Source organism: Geospiza fortis, unplaced genomic scaffold, assembly GCF_000277835.1.
Source record: "Geospiza fortis unplaced genomic scaffold, GeoFor_1.0 scaffold181, whole genome shotgun sequence".
In the NCBI taxonomy this organism is placed as follows: Eukaryota; Metazoa; Chordata; class Aves; order Passeriformes; family Thraupidae; genus Geospiza; species Geospiza fortis.
In genome coordinates, this window is record NW_005054412.1 from 156,640 (window position 1) to 179,773 (window position 23,134).

Below are 23,134 nucleotides of genomic sequence, written 5' to 3' on the forward strand. Positions count from 1 at the left end.
ATAAATAATTCTTTAACAGATGTTAGGGTGTGAAGTGTTGGCATGGTGGTTTTTCAGGGGCGTGTCTGTTCGTTTTTGCGTATTCGCCTGCATAAGACTATATATTTATACACACAAACGGAAACATCAGGTCAAATTGTTTAGGATTTCTTTGTCTGCTCTGACCTTGTGGTATAGACATGCTTTTCTCTACATACGAGTACTGTGGAGCTAAAGGGGAGCTCTGTTTCGGTTTTAAGGATGTAGTTGGGAATTACAGATAGTATTGATAAAAGCATAAACCTGTGGAAGAAAGGACAGTGACTCACACTTCTTCTTGCCTCTCATCCAAAATTAATAAAGCTGAAAGAGAATATCTTCGTCTAAACTTTTTTTTTAATGGGGTGTATTAGAGATGGTTTAAGCAAAGATAACAGCAGACCTAAGAAAAATCCATTTTTCTTGGCATGGGAATTGCTTCAGAGATACAGTTTCTGAATTGTGCATTCTGGGATTGTTTAAATCTAAATAACAGGTTCTCACTGGAATTGGATGGGAATTAAAATAACTGACAAATTTTTTTTAACATGGAGGCAGTGATGGTGTGTTCTCAATCCTAAAATGTGGCCACTAAGCTGTATTTTGCATTTAACCTATGGAGTGAAATGCCACAGCAAATGTTCTTGTTCATTTCACTGAAATGGGATGTAATATGCATGGGAAAAGCAGAGATTAGTCTTTTTTTTTTTTTTACATATATAAGAAAACACATACACTGTACTATGTGTAGGTACTTCTGAAGGATTTACAAATATAAATCCTGCATTTATACATAAGCATATGATCCTGTGTCAGTGTAACAAAGTCAGTTGTGAGCTGTAACTAAGTAGGGTAAATAATTTCCACTAGGGCCCCACATTTGTCTTAGGAGCCTGTGCTAGTCCAGCACATGGACTGCTCTGAGAAGTTGCTGAGCACATCACCTACAGCTTTGCAACATCAGGGTCCAGCTGTATAATCATTGGTTTAATACAAACTTCTGCAAGTCAAAGAGCATCTGTAAGTTTTCCTCTATTTTCTCCCACTGTTCTACAGCTGGTTTGAATACATCTTTTTTTTCTTAATGGTCACATCATTATGAGTGGTTGAAACAAAGGTAGTGCTTGCTGGGTTTTTGTCTTTTTATTGGAAATCAATGAGAGAGGCCACTTCTAAATTAGGTCTATGTATCTGTGCTATAAATAAACTTTCAGTGCTTTACTATTCTGCAGACAACTGCAAATCTAGGTGGCTCCTAAATTAAAATGAATATGTTTAGAACCTAATGATCTTTTGATTATTCTATTTTTTTGTATTTTTGTGTCTTCTGTTTGCAAAGATTAACGTGCACTTTGTATTATTTAGTCTTGTGTTGGTTGTCAAAAAGTACACAGAAGTATTTGCCTCTTTGATTTTATTTCAGAACATGTCAACTTCTGTTTATGTAAACTGTATTGAACAACTGGGATTGTTTTGGTCAAGGCTGAGGGGTGTTTCTCACAGTCAAACATCAGAGACACGGATTGCTTATTTGCTCAGTGGCACTGATTTTATCACTACTTTGGTGATGGCAAAAGAAGCTGTTGGCCTTAATCAATTTGAATATTAGACTTAGGATATTAATAATACATCTTGCAAGACACAGAGTCCTGAAGTAGCTTGCTGATTGAAAAACATTGTATCCTAATATATTTTTTCTTTAATTTTGTGCCATTTGAGCCCTTCTGTTGATTCAGAGTGTGTAAAAGCATTTGTGCAAGGACAACTGAAATAATTTATTACAAAGCTTAGGCTGCGAGGAAACCAATGGTTGGAATATGCAGGTAGTTTTTAACATTGGGATTGACCCACTATGTGTGATAGTCCTGATTCTCATTGCCAACCTGCCAGATCTATTCCTCTGGAAATTTCTTAATTACATTGTTGTTGGCAACTGGCAGCTCTTCTGAAACAACACCTCTTGAGATCACCGTTGGGACCAAGAGTTTAGTGGGGGCAAACAGTTGAGAAGGTAGATGAGACTCAAATAGCACCTGAATATAACATGAGAAAAAGTAGAAAGCTGATGCATTTATTCCTTTTTTCCAGTAGGTCAACTTGGTCCCCTCATTTTCCGAGATACTGAATTTGAACAAACACTTCTCAGTGTTTGCTTATCGTTAGCATTTGGGTTCATGAGTGATGTTATTAGGACATCTAACTTAAATGTAGTTCTTAGGGCATGGCAAGAGGCTTATGTGTGGAATGACCATGTGACTGTAGCATGGTTTTATTCAAATTTTTTTCTCAACCTAGGAAGTAGTTCTCTGTAAGAGTGTTGTATAGAACAGGAAGTCTTAAATTGAGTTCCCTTAAAACTTCTAAGTTTCTTAAGCTTTTTCTCTCCTCTTGTGCATTCCTTAGGTTGAACTTCCAAGATGTCCCTTGGGAGAGATATGGAGCTGGAGCATTTTGATGAGCGTGATAAAGCTCAGCGATATGGCAGAGGGTCTCGGGTGAATGGTTTGCCCAGCCCTACCCACAGTGCCCACTGCAGCTTTTACCGAACCCGCACTCTACAGACCCTGAGTTCTGAGAAGAAAGCCAAGAAAGTTCGTTTCTACCGTAATGGAGACCGGTACTTCAAAGGGATTGTATACGCCATCTCCCCTGACCGCTTCAGGTCCTTCGAAGCTCTCCTGGCTGACCTGACCCGAACTCTGTCCGACAATGTGAACCTGCCCCAGGGAGTGAGAACAATCTACACAATCGATGGCTCCAAGAAGATTTCCTCCTTGGACCAGCTAGTAGAAGGTGAGCAGTAAGATCTGGAGGTGTCAAGTTAGGTTTGAGTCGGCCTTTGTCTAATCTTTTAAGTCTTTCAAAAAGAGGTGATGGTATTCTTATTGGTAAAGGAAGGATTTTCAATGGTCTGACTAGAATTGTGGATATCTTAAATGATAGCCTTGAAATATTGTTGCCTTGCTACTTCTTTCCTTCTTGTTGAACATGTCTAACCTTTTCCTTTCCACATAGTGTTGATAGTCCTGTATCCTGAAGATTGCAGCTAATCCTTCTTTTCATAAAGATGCAAGGTCAAACCAGTGAGAGTTTAGTCTGTTAAACTTCAAAAGTTCTGTGGTGCTAATGAAATCTATGTGAAATTCAGTTAAGATGTTTTTGGTTTTTTAAGTCTCTGAAACATAGTGAAGAGCTCTACCTCTTCTCTACAGGTAAATATGTCTTAAGTAAAATACTAGCCTCTCATTGCATGGCATTAATGTTGGCAACCTGTTAAAAGAGTAATATTGTAGTAGTGATTCTGCTGGGGTAGATTGTAAACGTTTTTTTCCTCTGTAGCATATCCCTTTTCCCCAGTCATAGAATTGGTAAGGTTGCAAATGACCTCTTACATCATTGAGTCCAGCCATTAACCCAGAACTGCTAAGGCCACTGCTGAATCATGTCCCTAAGTGTCAAATCTGCACATCTTTGAAACCTAGAGGGATGGCCTGTTTCAGTGCTTGACATTCCTTTCCATGAAGAATTTTTTCCTAATACCCAATCTAATCCTGCTCTGGCTCTACTTGAGGCCTTTCCTCTTGTCTTATTGCTTGTTACTTGTGAGGAGAGAACCAACACCCACCTTGCTACAACCTCCTTTCAGGTAGCTGCAGAGATCTTAGGTTGTCTGTAAATAAGGCTGATGTACCTGCAGTATAAACTGTCACCAGTGGTTTAGTCAGAGCTGATAATTCTTGGTCACTGTCAAATGTCAGACATGCCAGTCATTAAAAATTAGCCCATTGAGAACAAATTTATCACTCCTTCAGTGATAGTTCTATTGCCAAAAGAAGCTGTCAGCATTAATCAATTTGAATATTAAACTTAAAAAATTGATAGTACTTTTCACAAGTTTTACGAATAGCTAAAGTAGCTTTTCATACCTGAAGTACTTCTGGACTGCAGTGGGTTTCTAGTGTAAAAAACCAGAATGTACAGAGTAGGAAGGCATTGACTATCACATGGCCATAAATGAGAGTGTTTCTTACCTGTGAAGTTCAAATTCAGGTACTTGATTGTGTTCCAAGAAAATAAAGGCAGAACAAATAATTCATTTTTGCCCCCATCCTGCCCCTGGCCCCGGTGTGCCATGGACAAAACAGTAAAGAATAGATAGATAGCCACCAGACAGCCAATTTAGAGTTGTAACAGAGATTGTAATTTCAATGTGATTTTCATTTTTAGCACCAGGTGAGAGAACTTACAGTAAGAGGATGTAATGAGAGGATCAGAAGGCTAATATGGAGAGAGAAGAATAAAAGGGTAATGGCAAATGCGGCTCCTGAAAGAGGAGTGCAGCTTTGCATAGCAGGTGTTCAGCCAGCATTGGGTTGTCTCCTTTTTGTGTCATAGCAGAGGAAAGCTTTTTAAGTATTGAGAACCTGATATTCTTGATAATCTTCCTTGTGTAAAAAGGAAAGTAGGAGGCAACACAAAGATGCTTCAGAAAGAAAACTGAAGGGGCAGGATTGTCTGTCTAAGTAACAGGTTTGGGGGTTAGGGCCAGAGGTGTAGTGAAATGGAAAGGAGACTGGTCTGAGGAGCAATGTTATCAATTTCAGGGCACAGTTAAAACTATATTTGTCAGGACAGTATTTAATTGCCAGAGAAAATCAATTTCTGGGAGGAAAGACCAATATTAATCAATGTCTGTTTAAAAGCAGTCTTTGTGCATTTGCTTATTTGATTGGTATGCTCAACAAGAAGCAAGTTTCATTGATGTTAATGTTGATTTGCCCAGTCCTTTTGCAGCCAGTCAGAACCAGTTTTGAAAATAAAGAGCTGAATTCAAAAATAAATCCAGCAACCTGTAAGATTGGTTTATTTTGGCATCCTAGTGAAGAATAATACCAGCTATTAATCAGTCAGTCAAAATGAATGACAGTGCAAGGGCCTAGGTTTATTTTAAAGAAGGCATTTGGGATTTCTTATTGTCCTGTGGGACTTTATTCCTTACCCTTCCAATGAATACATTTTCCCTTCCTGGTATAGTTCAAGGAGGACAGTCTTGTTTTCTTGTCCCATTAGGACTGTGGGATTTACAGAAGTCAGTCTTTGTGTGGAAGAAGAGAGCTACATCCTCATTCTATCTGAAAAGGGGCTTCTGTTTATTTGTATAAAACTGCAGGGTGGGTTGTTTCACTCACAGAACTTCACAGTGGAGCACAGGTTCGTATATTATTAGCTCAATGATGGTTTTTGCATAAGCCTCTTCCACTCTTTACTATACAAATTTATTAGAATTTGGCTTGTCTGGTACAGCATTAATTAGCTTGAAGCTGTGCTTTGTGTTTAAATAGCTGGAAAATCACTTGATTTCTGCCTCTTGCCAAATGACATTTGTGCTCCAACTACTGAAATATGAAGTATTGCTTTCTTCATGGTGAGACTATTCCCTTCCTGTGTGAATTCACTAATTAATTTATTGAGACTGTTATGAATTTACATGATTGGAGGAACATTGATTTGGCGATTGCAATGTGAAGCAAATGTATAAAGCTTTGCTTTTTAGAATTGGTTTTTGCCTTTATGCCTGAGGAAGTGAGGAAGTTGTACTCTTACCTTCTCATGTGGTAGATAAAGACAGAGAGGCTCTTAAGGGAAATGAGATAGCAGCCACTGTCTTTCATCCCAGAGCTAAATACATAGAACTGCATGAAATACAGACCCAAAGGAAAAAGATTGTAAAAGAGCTGTTCTGCTTCAGTTTTATTTATTTCCATTCTGCATACATTTCAGAGCTGGCATGGCTGTGTGCTGGTGATCTAGATTATTTTGAGATACATGGACATGTTTTCTCTTTATTTGAAAGTAATGACATCCCTGGGTGTGGGGGTTTTGTGGGTTTTTGGTTTGATTGATTTTGGTTTTTTGGTTTTGTTCCCCCCCTCCATCTTTTTGTTCGAGTTGTTTTTTGTTTGTTTTCTGTTAAGATTTAACGCATGTGAGATTTGTTGGAGTTTAATAACAAGAGGTATGTACTGTTCCAAAAAGTTTCACATGGTCTGTAACTTCTGTCACACTACATGAAGGAAATAATGCAACAGATTCAAGTTCCTTCTTTTTGTCAGCCCTGAAGCTTGGACCCTCTCACGTCTCTGAATGTGACGTGACTTTATTGTTTCTACATGCTTTGATTGCATGTCATGCCTAGGAAATAAAGATGAAGTTGCTCTTGAAGGCTAAATTTTTTACCTGTAAAGTAGGTTTCAGGAAATAACTTTGCTTCTCCAAAACTGTATCAACCTTAGAGCAACCAACCTTAAAGGCGGAGAGATCTTACCCCCAAAATAAACAATGAACATTGCAAGGTAACTCTGAAACAAAGAATATTTACAGTTTTTACTCCTGAGGTCCTGCTATGTGGAACAAAGACACAGAATCAATCTGTAGCCAGAACTGCATCTCTTTCTCATTAATTTTATTATAATATTACCTCAGAATTTTGGGTATGAATCAGAATTGATTGTTTTAAGTTTCTATGATACCTACCACAAAGTTAACCCTGCAGATGAGAGCTGGCAGTCAAAGACCAGCCGAAAGCTCCAGACCACAAGGCTGAGAGCGTACTGGGAAACAATTTTGTCACATGTCAATATTGGGTGCACTGCCAAATGATTCTAAAGACTTCTGTGTCTGCATGTTTTGTGTAGGCATAATGGCAAAAACAGTTTTAAGGAATGATCTCGAAAAGAAAAATGAATGCCTCTCGGGGATTACCTCAGAGCCACAAACCTTGTTGAAGGAGCAGTTTGAAAGGATGCAGATATGCCAGCTTTAAAATCCAGTAATAGCTGTAGCCAGCTAATAACTCTTGGGAGATGTGAACCTTGCTGCAGGGCAGAGGAAATGCTGGGTCACATGAGGACTCGGGAAGGCTCTCGTGATGGAGGCAGGCAGTTTGTGCTCAGAGCAGCAGAGAAGCTGCCTGCCAGTGCAGGGTTCAAAAGGCAGCATCTCCTTGCTGAAGTGATGGGCTGCAAGAGTTCCTGACTTGTTTTCTATATGGGTCTTGCTACTCCTACTGTCACCTCATTTCTCATATCTTCTCCCTCTCCTTCCCAGTATTCCTGGTGTTGTTGGTGAGGAGCCCAGCCAGGCCAGACTGTAGGAATTGATTGATGTGGTCTCTGATGCTCTCTAGAGCTAATGGCTTCTTTCTTCTAGATCATGCCTACCTCAGCAGTTGCGAATTGATGGGTTGGAAAGATTCATATGCGTGTGTAATGTGCTATCAAAATAATAATAGTAAAGTATCTGTTTAAATGTTTGTAGAGCTGAATCTATGTGGACATTTGTTTGTAGGATTAAATTTACACTGGATATTTACCATGGACTTGATCCAAGGCTATCAAATTTAGGGAAACTTGGACTGAATCCTGTGTCAGAAATGGCTGCAATCCTTATATTGTTTAATAAACAAACAGCTGAATGATCCTGTTGCATAAAATAGTAGAGGGTTGTTCTGGCACTATTTATTTGATTATTTGTTGATCCATTTGTTTAGCCTGTTGATCATCTTTTGTCTTGCTTAACAGCTTCTTGGAAGTCCACGTGATTTCTTATTCTAGGTGCTTTACGTTATTTTTTGATGGACTTTTTTTTAGGTCTGTGCAGAGTATATCTTACTTGTAACAAGATTGCAGAAATTTGAGGGGACAGAGGAAGTATTTTTGATGAGGAAAAAAACCCCACCTTTTTAGTCTGAACTGAGAAGAAAGTAAGTTTGTGAAAGAAGTCCTTTCCAAGGTCAGAGGAGATCTGATTTGAAATTTCTGGTGCATCTTATTGCTGGGTGAACATGTGTAGGTCAGATTTATTTCCTGTAGATGCTCCATCTCTTTTGCACTGTTGCATTTTTTTCAGACTGTGCAGGAAGACAAGGCAGCAGCAATGTGGTTAAAGTAGGTTATTGTTCTATTAACTAACACATTTGGGAACTATTAAGTATCAGTAATTTATTTCATTCAGGTCATCTTCCTTTTGCAATCTGCTCTGTGCAGTGAGGCACAGTCAGAATTTTTTGTCCTTTCTCCTGAGAGACTGAGATTCTGCCTTTTATATGTATAAAACCAAAGGGTAGAAGTGAAGCAAGGCATATACGCTTAGGCATGGGGTGCTGGGGGTGCTAGTCCCTTCCCCACCCTCTTAACATATTTCTTATCCTATCTGTTGGGGAAATGGACCCCAATAAATCACTGCTAAGTAATAAATTTACTTTACATTCCTACTACATACTGTACTCCAAGAAATCAACACTATTTTCCCGAAATTGGCAAATCCTGACCTCCACAAAGAGGGGCTGATGTTCCCTCTCTGTTTGTGAGATTCAAACAGGTTCTCTCTTCCTTCTCTAGGGCTTCCACCTAAGATAACTGGCTTCCTCATGAAGCTATTTTAGGCTAAGTCACCTTAAGCACAGAAAAGCAACACAAAAAATGGATTTTAAGAGATAATGCCTTGGTCATTCTCATAGGGATAATATCAGCAAGCTGAAGAAAACAAACTAACTGCTAATACCAATGTGCAAAGCTAGGAGACGCTTTCATCAGGAAAGCTCCAGTACTTATGTGCAGTGATTCAATGTCTCCTTAGCAACAACTTTATACACACAGATATTATTTCTACAAATATTTAATAAGTGAAGCAAGCTTTGAAATTCTGTCATGACCCATAAGAACTATCCTCCAGTGTTGCATGTCTCTGATAGGTCAGTTGCATTGAATTTTAACAGATGTGCAACTGCAGGTAGTAGGTTATTATTTTTCTTTTCTTTTTTTTTCTTTTTTAAGCATAAACAATGTTTTGGGATCTGCCCTTCTACATGATTAGCATTATGATTAATTTCTCAATGTTAAGATTTATTTTAACATTGAGTCCCAGAAGTGTTGAGCATTTATACAAATTAAATTGTAGGGTTACTGACCAACAAGTTTGAAACTGACCAACAAGCGCTGTGCATCTTTTTTGCAAGGTTCCAGTGGTATGTGTTTCATTTTCACTGTTGCTGTGAAGAGGCTCTCAGGAAAGGGATACTTTCTAAGGTGTAGTAATCACTTTTTTTCCTAGATGTCAGATCTCCCAAAGCAACTGGGTGTTCCCCTTTTCTTTTCCTAATGGCTATTGATGCTGTAATCAAGAGTCAAAATTCCATTAGTGACAGATGACTGCGCTGTGAAACACTTGCTCCCCTCTCCTGGGGAGCTACAATCAAATTGTCACTGTTAAATAGGCTTTGTTTTCTGTGCCCTTTGCTTAATCCAGTTTCTTCAAAGAGCCCTTCTCAACACTTGTTCTGTTAGGAATCTAGTGTCTGGAGATTGTTGCTTTCTTCTTCCAGCTGCCAATTACTCAGAGCTGGTGATGAAGAAGCAATAGCTGAAGCAGGAGATGGATTTACTGGATTTTTAAGTCATGCCCCTTGTGAAACCTTTTTACAGTCTTCTGTCCTGGAGGTATTGGTGAAAAATAAGGGAATGAAAATCTAGGTGAAGATCTTTTGTCCTTTTATTTGAGATTCCTCTGTGTACAAGCTAAAAGTTTTTATTCTTACAGGCCTGACCCTTAGGACCAGCATGCATGAGAATTGCAGTCCCTAGCTAATTCTAAAATAGTTTTAAATAACAACATTATGGGAGAAATGTCTGTATTTCTGTTAAACTGTATCAAATAGCTCCTACTAAAGGTATTTCATCTTTGAAGGCCTTGAATGTTCTACCTCCAAGGTGTTCTGTAGAAAAATATGAGCCTCTTGAAGGGAAAAAATTATCTTGGTGTAAATATTTTAGTGATATGGTACCATTGGAAATGAGGAAAGGGCAAAAGTGCTTATGTTCAAACAATCCCAAACCTTCAGTGATTCTATTGGTCCTTTTTAAATGATCATTCATATAAATTTAGTTTTGTAATGAAGAGCTGATGTGCAGTTAAATGCTACAAGGAATCCATCTGACCTTTAAATGTAGCTGATATTAAAAATCATGTGGAACACTGTCCTTTCAAGAAGGGGAACCAAAAGAGTTCTTAATAAATTAAATGTAAATCATCTGAGTACACTGTGTATCGACATTTATTTATGAGCCTACCCTTTGAGAAGTGAGTTTTAATTTGAAGACTTGCTTTTAAATAAATGTTATTTTCTGCAACTGAAGTGAACAATTTCCCTAATAGGACTGAACCTCAAAATCCAGATTTATATCTTCCCTCCAAAAAAACAAAATAAGTGGTTACTGGTGGATTTTACATCTTACTGCAAGCACAAGTATAGAGAAGAATAAATTTTGCTTAAGAATTTTTAAAAGAGACTTCTGCAAATTATTTTATAAAGCAGGTATTTATTGTATGGATCTTAATACAGCCTTAAACATAGTAGGATTTCTTTTTCCTTAAAACTTTGTAATTTTGTGGATGTGGTTCAGTGGATGCGTTCTGACCTGGCACTGACTGAGTAGCTAATACTAGAACAATTGGACAGGACATGAATAAAAGAGAACCTGCGCTGCTTGACTACTCATTACTGTAGCTGAATCTTCTAGTCTGATGTTTCCGTATACATATCTGTCTATCTTGGATATATGCAGTGTCTAAAAGGAAGAGCCTACCTTTATCCAAGCCTCAAGTCCCAGTGTTGCCTGCCCCCATTTTTAGATGTGGTGACTCTGTATCTATTCCTTGTGTGCTGTAATGTCTCCAGAATTGGGTTGGGTGCCTTGAAACCTTAAAATTTCTGTTCAGAAATTAATTTTTAATACTTAATTTCTTTTAATGATTGAATTGTGAGTCCTCTTTCCTTAGGGGTAGGGGTCATGAGGAATATCTTTGGTTCTTACATGTTTTTTGGCATAGGAGGTGCATGACTGAGTTTTGTTCTGGTTTTGTTACCCTGGGCTGAATTTCTGACATGAAGGCCTCTGTGCTATTAGCATACAGTGAACTTTTGAACCCAGAAGAATTAAAACATCTCAGATGTCTCTGTGGTATTGTTCAGGAAAGGATCTTGCATTATTTGTGATTTAACTGTAGGCTGCCAGAAGGTGTGGTCTTGCTGGATGTAGTATTGGTTTCTTTGAGTTTTTTGGTTTTTGTTTGGCTTGTTTGTTTGTTTGTCCCCAGACAGAAGATGAACTGGATCACCTTGCAAAATTAGTAGTGTCTTTGGTATGTTCAGTCAGATCACTGAGCTGATCCAACTCATCCAGTGCTACTGCCAGCACAAATACAGTCGAGCTCAAGGGAGAGTTTGGGAGCACCCAAGCCGGTGCCCCTTACACAGCAGCCTTCAGCTGGACTGGATTCAGGTGCTAATCTACATGGTGCTGGGTTTTCTGGCTGATTTCTAGTTCCCCAGAAGTTGTGTAGGTGTGGTATTTGCAAAAATATTTTACTGCAGATAATGCTCCAACAGAAAGAGGAACTAATAGCCACTATTTTTCTTTTAAGTATGGTGCATTTGTTGTGATGAGAAGTCTGTAGTTGCTACTCTTTGTCTTCATTTCCCCACATATTATATATTTAGTCAGTAAACAATACATGGAGGTTTCTTGTCTATATATATCCTGGGTTTATGATGCCTAAAGCTTTAAAAAACATCAAATGTTAACAAATTTCCATGACCTTTTCATCCACCTTCTTATAGAAAATTATTTGTAGCCTATATTTTTTGGCAATGTTTCATAGTATTTCCTGTGAAATATTTGGGCCCTGATGTTTTCTTGGGAGTGGGCTACTTAAGCATGAAGGCTGGGGGAGTACTGTGATAATGTGCTGGGGCTGGGCTGCTGGTGAAATACAAACATTGTTTACTGTGTTTACTGACAGCAGTGGTCCCAACTGCAAACAGTGTTTTCTGATAAGAAAACTGCTGCTTTTAAGGATTTTCGTAACAGTATTTCTTGAACCATTAGTTGAAGAGTGATCTTTAAAAGATAACTCATTTTGTAGTTGGTAGCATCTGAGAAGGGAAGAGATCAATATTTATGCACTGTAGACCAAGAATGGTAAGAATAATATTTAATAATTTAAGAATGATTTGATTTTGTATTTTCCTGTGTTTTTCTTTTTTTCTTCCCTCTCCAATCTGACTTGCTGGACTTTTGCTTTTATTTCCACAGGGGAAAGTTATGTGTGTGGTTCCATAGAACCCTTCAAGAAACTGGAGTACACAAAGAATGTAAACCCAAACTGGTCAGTGAATGTTAAGACAACTTCTACTTCTCGTTCAGTGCCATCTCTTGCCACTGCTAAAGGAGGTGCTCCAGACACAAAAGAGAATAAGGATTTCATTAGGCCTAAACTGGTCACTATCATCAGGAGCGGAGTGAAGCCACGGAAGGCAGTCCGGATCCTGCTCAACAAGAAGACAGCACATTCCTTTGAACAGGTTCTTACTGACATAACCGATGCCATCAAGCTGGATTCAGGGGTGGTTAAACGCTTGTACACGCTAGATGGAAAACAGGTAAGAATTTTCATGATGACCATTCTCAGCATGAAGAAAATATAATTTTCCAGAAGGAAAAGAATAGTACATTAGCAGAAAAGAGTCCCATTTGCTTTAGAACGTACAGCCAGACCTTCTACTGCTTATAGTGCACTTAAGATCTGTGAGCAGCTCAGGAACACCATGAAACATCACTTGGCCTTGGTGAAGGTCTTGCCATTTATGATAAATAATAGCTCTAAATCTGTTCTGCTGAAAGTGTGATGTGGTTTTGGCTCTGCATGCCGGAAATGTAGGATGAAGGATGTCACTTAAGCTCATTCTGTTAACTTGTTTCAGCTTTTTCTTGCAGCAGTTGTATGAGTCATTGCGCTTGGCTTTCTGTAAACTGTAAGAGCAAACAGTGAGGACGCGTTTCACCATGATAAATGCAGACCTACTGCTCTCCAGAGTGACTAAATGAGGAATCTAATTGCACCTAAAATGGACAATGAAGAAGGTGCAAGCTTAGAAAATGAATGAGATTTTTTCCTTATTGCAGGAATAAAGGTAGGATTATGTGTGGAGCTCACATTTATTGAGGAGTCTCTTGTAGGTTTCATGTTATTTCTTCTGTGAAATACCTTCAAGCAGTGTCGCTTTTTTGCTGACTTATTAAATTGCAGCAGAGTGAGATTTTTGAGAGGCTTCTTATTGAGCTTGGGGATAGAGGAACATGAAAAAAAATTACAGAATAATCCTACTTCTTTTTTGTCTTTCACTTTATTTGTAATTTTTCTATGGACATGTATTAATTATAGCAAAACAGGAGAAGCTCTTAACCTGCTGAAGGGCAAGGCTAATTTCAGCATGACCTGAATTGATTTAGAGCAATGGTGACTCTAGAGAAATAAGGCAGATATTTGCATTTACAGATGTAACTTATTAAACTGAAGAAATCTCCCTGAGAAGCTAGAAGCTGCTAGAGACTGTGATATTTCTGCTGTAATACAGCTGTGTTTTTACAGATTCTAGGTTCAATGATCACAGATAAGCAGCAAACAGTGTTGCTGTTGTGAGATGCTGCCAAATCTGCCTGATACAGGTAAATCAATGCTCAGCAAGATCTGGTGATGTCCCAACACATCTGCAGTTACTGGGGCTGATGTGCAGGCATAGCTCCAGAAACAGCTACGGCAGAACACTGATCTCAGAGAGGGCTGTTCAAAGGAGAGGCTGCTTATTCAGAGCACTGGTTCAAGTCAGGGCCAAGTCTGGCTTGACCAAAGTCCCTTCTATCTGCTGTTTTGTATCAGTAACCTCTGACACCAGTTACACACAGTAGTACGGTTCTTGGTGACTGCGTACATGCCTGTAATGATCTCCTTACTGTGACTTTATTGGCAACTTTGACATGGAGGAAAATATGGACATGAAATTCTTTTTGTCTGCAGCAAAGTTGAAGTGTGTGTCAGGGGAAACTCTCAACTCCTGGTCTTTGTCTCATGCTCCAGGGAGCACTAAGACTAGTACATTTGAGGAAGGAGTTGAGATTTTAAAGCTACAGAGGTCAGTGGTGTCTCTGCTATGACATTGACAGAAGATCTTGAATGATTATTCCAGTTCCTGCAAACCCTCTCAGTAAAAAGGAAATGCAATATACTTTGTATTTTATATGTAAATAAACTTGTGGTTTAGCTCTGAGGAAATGCAGCCTGGAAGGATGCCCATGTTGTCTCCTGGATAATGTGCTCACTTTTATCTTTTTGTATTTAAAACTCCCGTGCAATGATTGTGCTTAGAACAAACCAAAAAAACCCCTTTACACCTGTTTTGGAACTCTAATTCCTGAAATTACCTAGTATTATCCTACTGCTGGGGCAAAAAGGGTGACCAGATTTTCTTGGCCCTTATGTTGGCATAGTTCAGTTGAATCCTTTGTCAACTCATGAGCTTTGACTTGAACTTAACTCAGTGTTGTTTTTATTGCCTACCTTGTAGCCTGAAACCCCCATGTCCAGAAGCTCTCCCAAGAGACCACCATCTCCACACTCCTTCCCCTTTTGGATATACACATGGAATTGTGTAGCTCACTGTCCAACCCCCCTGGTAAGGTCAGGGTTTAGATTAAGGGGTGTGTGTGTCCTGCAGGTATAACAGAGACTTTGCTTTCTCCATGTACAAAGCAGCTTTGCTGGCAGGATGGGAAAGGAATGACTCTGTGCTCAGCAGGAGCAGCCTGTTGCTCAGCCCTGAGTGGGGAAGTCATTGATTTCCTGTGCTGCCAGGCAATTGCTGCTCCATTTTTCTTTGCCAAAAGCCTGATCTCCCAGATGGCGCTGGGGACACGATGATAGATATTTTTTTATTGCTAAATTCAAGCTGTGAATTGTTACTGGGAGGAAATCCATGGTAAATCCAACATTTTTCCAGTACTATTTGTAGTTGGAAACTTCTACTGTGACTCCTGCTGGAGTTCTGAAAGTTCTGGAAAAGCCTGTGTTGAGGGGCTAGATCTAACAAATCTGTGATTAAATCTTTCATCACTAACTTAAAAAGCAATAAAATCTTAAAGCTCTGAGTTCAGAAAAGTAATTTACTGTAAGGATAAGAGAATAAAGCTCTGCTGGGATCATTCTTTGGAAATGTCACTTGGAAATAAGCTATTCTGTACTGTCCTCTCTTCTGAGTTTTTTTTATGAGGCCAACACTGGAATTGCCCTTCCAAAGCAATAATGAGTCCCCTGTATTGTTAATGCAGGTGGGCAGTGTGGTATGTGTATTGTTGTTGGATACTATCATTAGATGCCCCAGGCTAATAAAAGAAAGCAGCAGAAGTCAGAGACTTAACTGACCATCCAAGTTAGGTGGTTGTCCCATACTGACACTACACATGGAAAAATAATACTTGTAAATACTTAAATACTTGTCCTCAAATAGCTTTGTTAGTTGTGATGTTTTGATCTGTATCTCTAAAATATATTAATAAACATTTTGTTAAGAGGAATTTAAATGATGGCCTATAAAATTTGGTGACAATGTAAAGAGTTGTCTTGATGAAAGAGGTAGTACTTAGACAATCAGAACCTCAAGAAAGTTTAACTGCTAGGAAGAAAGCTCTCCTCTGACATCCAGTTGATTCCCCATCTCAAAAATTGCTTCCTGGTTTTGGAAAATTTAGTAAGTTTTGGTGCACATTATGCTTTGTCAGTGTTTCTTAGAACTCCAGGACTTGATTAAGTAGGTGTGTTGTATTAGCCATTTCAACTTTTTAATTATGGAATAGAAAAAGAAACATGCTGGGGGGAAACCAAACCAAAAAGAAGAAAGTAAACTAAACCTAAAAAAACCCCAAGAAAGCAATCCTCAAAAAAATTAAACCCCAACAAATTTAACCAGTCTGTCTCATTGGGTCATTGGCAGTTCAGGGACTAAAACTTGATGTTTTCCAGTATTGGCTGGCTATTGACTTAGGATTTCATGCATTACTATAGTTTTATTAAATAATTTTAAAAAAGTTTCTCCTTACTAAAAACAGGGTAACTAGTGGCTTATTTGCATTTCCTTTTAGCCCATCAGAATTTGTATTTTGACTTTAAGGTCTCAGAAGCCTTAAAATACCATTTCATTTGTGCTAAAAAGGGCACAATATGCAACTGCAATCTGATTATAAAGCACACCAGTGGCCTGCATTTAGCATACTTTTGCAGTTTAATTATTAATGACTCCTCAGAGCTGGATAGGTTTCACACCATGTCTGGAATAGTTTGTATATACTTTTATAAATACACTTAATTTCCACTGGTACAAGGGTCTTTTTACTCTAGAGAAAGAGATAGAATTACTTCCCTGTACCACAGTGATGCATTAGAAGATGGTGGGACTCTCAGAAGTGTTTAACAGTCTTATGAGCACAGGCCAAATTCAAAAGCTTTCCGGGGGGAAAGCTTGAGGTGTTTTCCTTGCCAACTTTGCTATGTAAGGAAAATGAAAATAGAGTGAGTAGGTGTAATGGCTGCCTGTAGGAATACAGATAATGAGGGCATGCTCTTACTATGAGCACTACTCAATTTTTTAGGTTACCCTGATGTTTAAGTTCGTGAAGAGATATTGTCAGCGTTGGCCCTTAATATTATCGTATACTTAGGCAGAGGCACTTAGGCACTTTCTCATGACTGAAATGTGTCTTGCTTCTCTGTAGCTGCACTGTTCCAGTTTGATTTCTAAGCTTTCCTTAACAGAAGGTGGCATTTTTAGTTTGATGTGCATTAAAAAATGGCCTTCTAAAAAGCAGTGTGTGGACACAGTGCAGACACTGAGGACACAAGCTGTGTGTGGAGATAGAGCCCAGTTGCTTTGTTGCAAGCTATTCTCTGGTTTCTGTTTCCTTGGTGCACTTCTACAATAACACCAATGACTGAAATGGGAGAAAACGAATCAAGGTCACATTTAACAGCAATATTGTGAAACAGTGCCATTTTTAGAAGTATTATGATGTGTATATTTGTACAGGGTATTTACAGTTTGCATGTTTTGGCACAGACTAAAGGTTGGACAGCAGTGCTTTGTTACCTTCTACATCCTCCATGTGCTTTTGGCAGAGCAAACATCTGGTTTATAATAGGACCTACTTATTTGAACAGGTGGTTTGCTTAGCTTAACAAGATGCAATCATGCAAATTATTTTTCAGTATATGCATTATGCTGTTGATTTGACTTCAGACAGATAAATGGTCAGTGCCAGAGATACCAGAATAAAAGTCAGTATCTGTTCAGTTTTTTTTTCCTCATACACAAATCAAATTACCTTTACAGGTATGAAATACAGCCACAGTTACTTAAAGACATATAACTTACAGAGGGTACAGTGTGAGGCATAGGATGTCCCTCAACAGCCTTGTTTTAAGCCATTGAAGTAGCTATTAAAGAATTGTGACTGCAAGGAAAGGGAATATCACAGTACTGGAAAGCTTGAAGCTTCTTCATTGAGTGTAATATGCTTTTGTTTATTAGTGGAAGCCCACTATAAACTGGGTATGTAATGATGCAAAAAAACTCCCTTTCCTGTGGACTTCTCATTCTGAAGACACCTGATATCGTAGTTTTTAAAAAGGAATACCACTATTCTATAAAAATAATCTCTTAAGGAAGCAAAAGCAGCTCTTTGCACCTACACCTAAAATGAGCATGTGATTTTTATGGTTTTGTTCTTAACCAGTGAAAAACATTTGAATAATAACATCTGTATTGTACAGTAAATTTTTGGCCAAAGGTACTGTTTCTTAGGATATATTAAACATCCCAAATGTCTTTCTCTAGACTTGGTTTGTGCTTGGTACAGAAACATCTACGTAAATGAAGGTAGGTGTCTTTGACAGAATAACATTCTCATCTCAGCATTTGGGTAGTGTATATTGTACAACAATCTAGACCAAAGGAATGTTAACCAAAATAAAATTTATGTGCAGCAAGTGACTAGTTTTGTGTTTGCCTGTAAGTTTGATTCACATCAGAATTTGTAATCTTAATATAGAAGGTGCATTTAGTTTTAAGGGCAACTGGTTGGGCATGTTCTTTGTATTTGTGAAGTTGTAGCTGCAATCCACTCAAAATAGCATTTATTGTCCATTTTCAAACATTTTTCAAAACTAGGAAAAATGTTGAGTGCATCTTATCTTCTGTATCTCAGCACAGTAACTTTATCTTCTCCCTTTTGTTGAAGGCTTTGGAGCTCCCTGCCAGCCACAGGCACATGGGTGATGTTGATTCACCAGAGAGCAATGGTGAATTCTCTGTGAGGTGTAGCTGTACAGATCTTTACTATTTGTGAGAAAACATTAAGTAAAACGACTTCTGCAGCTTACATAGGCATTTTAACAGGAAAGCGGCAGCTCTTGAGGTGGTACTTTAATGCTGGACAGCCATCTGGGGTCCTGAAACCCATTGTGCTCACTCTGCATGAGCTGTTCTTTCCTAAAGGGCTTCTAATGTGGATGCTGGAAGGCCATACCCATCAAAAGATATCTGTGCTGCTTATTTTAGACACGAATTTTAGGCCCTGTCTGGGCAATTCTGATAGGACCACCATGTTATATATATAAATGAGAGACATTTAAAAAACCCCAAAGAGCACCTCTCCAGCTTGTAATGCACCTCACTTTCCCTCCTTCTTGCCTGAAGTATATTTAATAAAATTATTTTTTCCCTCTGGAAGATGTATAATTTCTGGCTTTTGTGTTTTGAAACTGATTTTGGGGAAGGATTAAAAAGATGAAGTTTTTTCTTAATACTGAGGAAAAGGCCCCTTCTTGAAGACATGATAGTCTGAAAAACAAACAAAAAATCAATGAATGGAAATTGTGTGTTTCAGCAAGTTGTGATGGCCTCTGGGGGTCTTGGGAAATTCTTATGGTTACTGTTGAGAAAAGTGGATTTCCACTACAAATTAGACTGTACTTTGTGAAAAGCATAAAACACTGGTTTAAAATCATTTGTGCTAGGGTAGAAAATTTGCTGGCAATTGGTGTTACCCTGGTGTTAGAGCTGAGGTCCTTGAACTCTTGTGCTTCTGGATAGGCCGTTTCATTGTCAAGTTATGACATTGACTAACAATTTTAATTGTTACTCAGATAAAGTCCTCTGAGAAGGAGTGAACAGGAGCCCATTCCTTGCTGAAAGCAGTGTGTGCTCATTCATTTGTCTAGGGTCGGTTCTTATTAAGCTGAGACTGACAACTGTGTTGCTCTGTCTCCAAAAGCTTCTCACAATAGGAGTTTCCATGGTTGCCAACTGGCATCCCACAGGAACTGCAGCCTGACTTTGAAAATTGGAAAAGAAGACGCCATCTTCTGCATGCTTTGGAGAGGCTTGTGTGCTGTGCAAAACAAGAGCTGTTTAGGTGAATGTGACAGAAAACTTGCATACCTGCTTCAGAATGTGTTAAATATCACATAAGCTGATGTTAGTGTCTTTAAAGATATCTACATAGTCATTAGAGAGTTTATGTACTGTCAGAAGCCTTTCTTAAGGAACAGTAATTTCTGACTCTTCAAGGTGGAGTTTTGTACTGTCTGAAGCAGTGTTTCTCAGTGGAAAGACATGGTGTTATTCAGAGCTATCCATTTCTAGAGTAAGGACAATTTTCCTCTACATCTGGCCTTTGTTTAAATATAATGTAACTAAGAACAGCTTATTATCCAGTTAAGTTCTGATTTGTGTTTTAGTGACTATTGGGGAAGGAAAAGAAAAGCAAATGGGACCATCTTCAACTGTATGATCTTGTTGTGGAGAGTTTTTGGGGTTTTTTTGCTTAGTTGTTTCATGGAAGAGAGTTTGGAAAAGTGCTTGCAGAGTTCTCTGATCATGCTGTTCACCTGTTTTGTAGAGACAGGCATGAGATTACTGGTGGTCATGGAGAAGAGTTTCCACTGCTCAGTAAAACACAATCCTTGGGACCAATTTGGTCCTTAATGAACAGCTGAAACCTTTAACCTTTTTGGGATGCTTTCAAACAGTAGCCATCCTAAACTTTCTCTGTTCTCCTCCCCCTGCCTTATGACTTTGTCTGAACCAAACGTGATCGATGGTTTGAAGATTGTTATGGTGTATTGTCAAACTGTTGTGTTCACTGGGATGATTTTATTTATACTCTTTGAAGCTCTGACTGCTAGTAATTTATTTTTTTTGGTTGGCAAAGTGTGTGTTTCCTTTCTCTTAAGTGGTATGATGAAACGATCCTTTAAAAAAGCATAATGGATTTTGGTTTTACTGGGTTGTTTCTGTTCTGTTCTGTTTTTCCTTTTAAAGTTAGTTGTTATAAAGGGACTAAGAATTTCTAGGCGTTTAGGAGAACCTTAAGTGTCATCTAAAGAAAAAATCCAGCATTTTCTTCTCACAATTTTTTGTATTCATAGGAAAAATTATTAATTCTGCCTTGTAGCTTATGAGAACTTAAAGATTTCCTTTCTAATGTAAGTATTTTTTATAATTATGTCTTTGGATGTTGGGCCTTGAATTCTTACACAAACACCTGGAAAACCTTGTCAGTGCCTGTTTTGAAAAAAGTTGAGTTAATGAACTAAAGGATAATAACTTACTCAAACTCAAGTTTGAGCAGCTACCTGAGATTTAGTGCAAGTATGTCCTTGATTACTTGTTTCTTTCCACTTAGTTTCCTATTCAAAAACCTTTTGCCTAGATGTTGTGTAGAAGATGCTTATGTGAATGATGAATACTGAGAGGACAAACTACATAAATATTCTATCATTAGCTGTGTTCTTCTCTGAAAAATAATCCTTGCATTTATAGGAGCCAAGGTCTTTCAAACCCTTCAAAAGGCAGTTGATACTGGCAAAATAAGTCAAAAATTACTGACAATGCAGGAAATTGTAGTGTCTGCCCAATTTTGTACCTTGTTTTTCTTATTAAGTTTTTATGAAACCAGATTCTTTTGTGAAACTGCGATAAACTGTGAAACATTTTGTGTGCAATACTTTGAAGCTTCTTAAGCCATACACTTTGCTGTTGCTTGTAATGAGTGGCAAGAAACACAAATATTTTTGAATATTCAACCTAGTTTGGAATTGTCTCTTGTGATTATTTTTCTGTAGAAAGCAAGTCTAGGGCAATTACATACTTTGCAGGTGCTTGTTGAGTTACTCAAGATGAATTCAGGTCTCTACCTCTAGAAGGATTGTTTCCTGTATTGGAGATGCAATTCACTTCTTAGATGTGAATTTTGGAACTGAAACTGAGAGGATCTTCAGGGACAACAGTATTATGTAATAGTAAATCAGTGATGTACCATGTATTCTGCCTCTTTCCCCCTCCATTTCTCTTTAAGCTTGAAACTAATTTGTTCAATCCTGGGGGAAGTATTGACTTAATCTCTTCTGAATCTATGTCCCAGTACTGTGTGCCAGTTCATAGGGCCAGACTGTCCAGACTCAATCAGATTTAGAAACTAATACAATTACCAGGAGGTGAAAATATTTCCATTGTACTGAATGAAGGCAGTAAAGCTCTGAGAATAGCTCAGATTTTTATGTATAAATCAAACACTTTTGAGACTGTTTTCCCGATGTCACTGGTTAATGGTATACGAGGTGTGTATCACATTTTTTCTTAAATTTTAATAAGTACTTTCTCTTATGGTTTACCCCAAGAAACTTCTGAAGTAGGTCAGACTACCTATTTCAAGCAGGTGATTTTGCTTGGCAAAGCTGCTGGGGAAGGAATGAAGCTTCTTCCATAGGACTGAATCCCTGAAGTCATAGACGGAAGAGCAGAGGTCTTTGGAGAACTAAGGACAGGACAGAGTACTTCACACATAGATAAAAATGAGTACAAATGGGTCTGAAATTATCAGAGGTGAGTGTAGCTAGAGAAGGCAAGGCAGAAGACTGTAGTATGCTCCCACTGGAAGCAGCAAAGCTTTACATAGGGTTTGGAATTCAGCTGTATGATACTGAAAATAAAACTTATGTTAAGTAGTTAAGGCTGATTGCCTCTCCCAAATCAGTTGTTCTAGTGGATTTGGTTTTCCATTAAATGTTGAATCTCAGAAACTTCTTTTAAATAAAACTCCTCTGAGCTTTAATAGCTTAAAATTGTAAGACACATTTACTCATCAAGTGAATAGAGAATGAAATCTCAGTTTGAACTGCTTTTAATTATCTTTTTGGTTTGGTATAAGCAATGATTTTTTCAAAGCTGCCAGGCAACAGGGGACAACTGGGGGCATCTTGTGGAATAGCCAGAGTAGAATGGCTTTGATTAAAAGGGAGGGAAGACAGACATTGCCTAAAATGGATATGCTGACTTTTTAAATAGATTAGTGTTTGAATACCTTCACCTGCCTTCCCTTGCAGACAGGTTATATGTCTGTTTTACATTCATTTGAATTGCAAACAGCAGCTGCTGCCATATACCATGCATCCAAAAGCTAAACCTTAGCTCTTCCTTTATTCTAGTTGTCCTTGAAATATCTTGCTGTCTCATTTTCCCTTTCTTATTTCTTATTCACCTCTGAATCATTTTTCTGTTTCTGAAGGTTTTCTAGGAGTCTCCTTAATTTTCTTTGATTTTTTAACTTCTTGTGTCTTTCAGTACTATCTCCTTTCTTGATTTCTAGTCACAACTCCTGTTTCTTTAAAATCTAGCAAATTCTGAAAAATTGTGCTTTCTGTGGAGTTTCTGTGTGTGAAATGGTTTCCTGAGCACATCTTGGTTCTCTAGTCCAGCCTTTGTTCTGTTAGTATATCTTGTACACTTATAACTAAGATTTCTTTAACCTTCTGCTGTTTCCCATGTATGCAATCTGTGTTTGCATTTACACCCACACAAAATCTGAGTTAAAGCTAATGCAGTTTATGGAGTGTTTAAGTGGCATGCTTGCATGCTCCTTGGTGAGGAAATAACTTTGAGAGGGAGGTGAGTGTGTTGTGGGAATGGTCCTGGCACACTGTGCACTGATAATGAGAAACCCTGTGTTCACACAAGAATTAACCCATGGATGCTGTAATTCTGTCTTGCTGATTAAGAATAAAAAGGTTAAAAATATAGAAATTCACAGTCATGAAAAAAGTCCATATATGGACTTGTTGACTCTGATACAGAGTAGTTTTTTTTTTTCCTCATCCACTTTTTACTATAGCT

General features: G+C 38.2%; 1 protein-coding gene across 4 annotated transcripts in view; it reads left to right on the forward strand.

The window, feature by feature from the left end:
- Positions 1-2,401: 2,401 nt before the first annotated feature.
- Positions 2,402-23,134, forward strand: part of DCLK1 (doublecortin like kinase 1) — a 224,247-nt gene continuing 203,514 nt past the window's right edge. For all 4 annotated transcript variants that reach the window (XM_031061410.1, XM_005426354.3, XM_005426355.3 and 1 more), the window contains exons 1-2: positions 2,402-2,811; positions 12,171-12,517. In XM_031061410.1, coding sequence (XP_030917270.1) covers positions 2,436-2,811; positions 12,171-12,517 — 723 coding nt within the window. In that variant the 5' untranslated portion in view covers positions 2,402-2,435. The remainder of the gene's footprint in view (positions 2,812-12,170; positions 12,518-23,134) is intronic.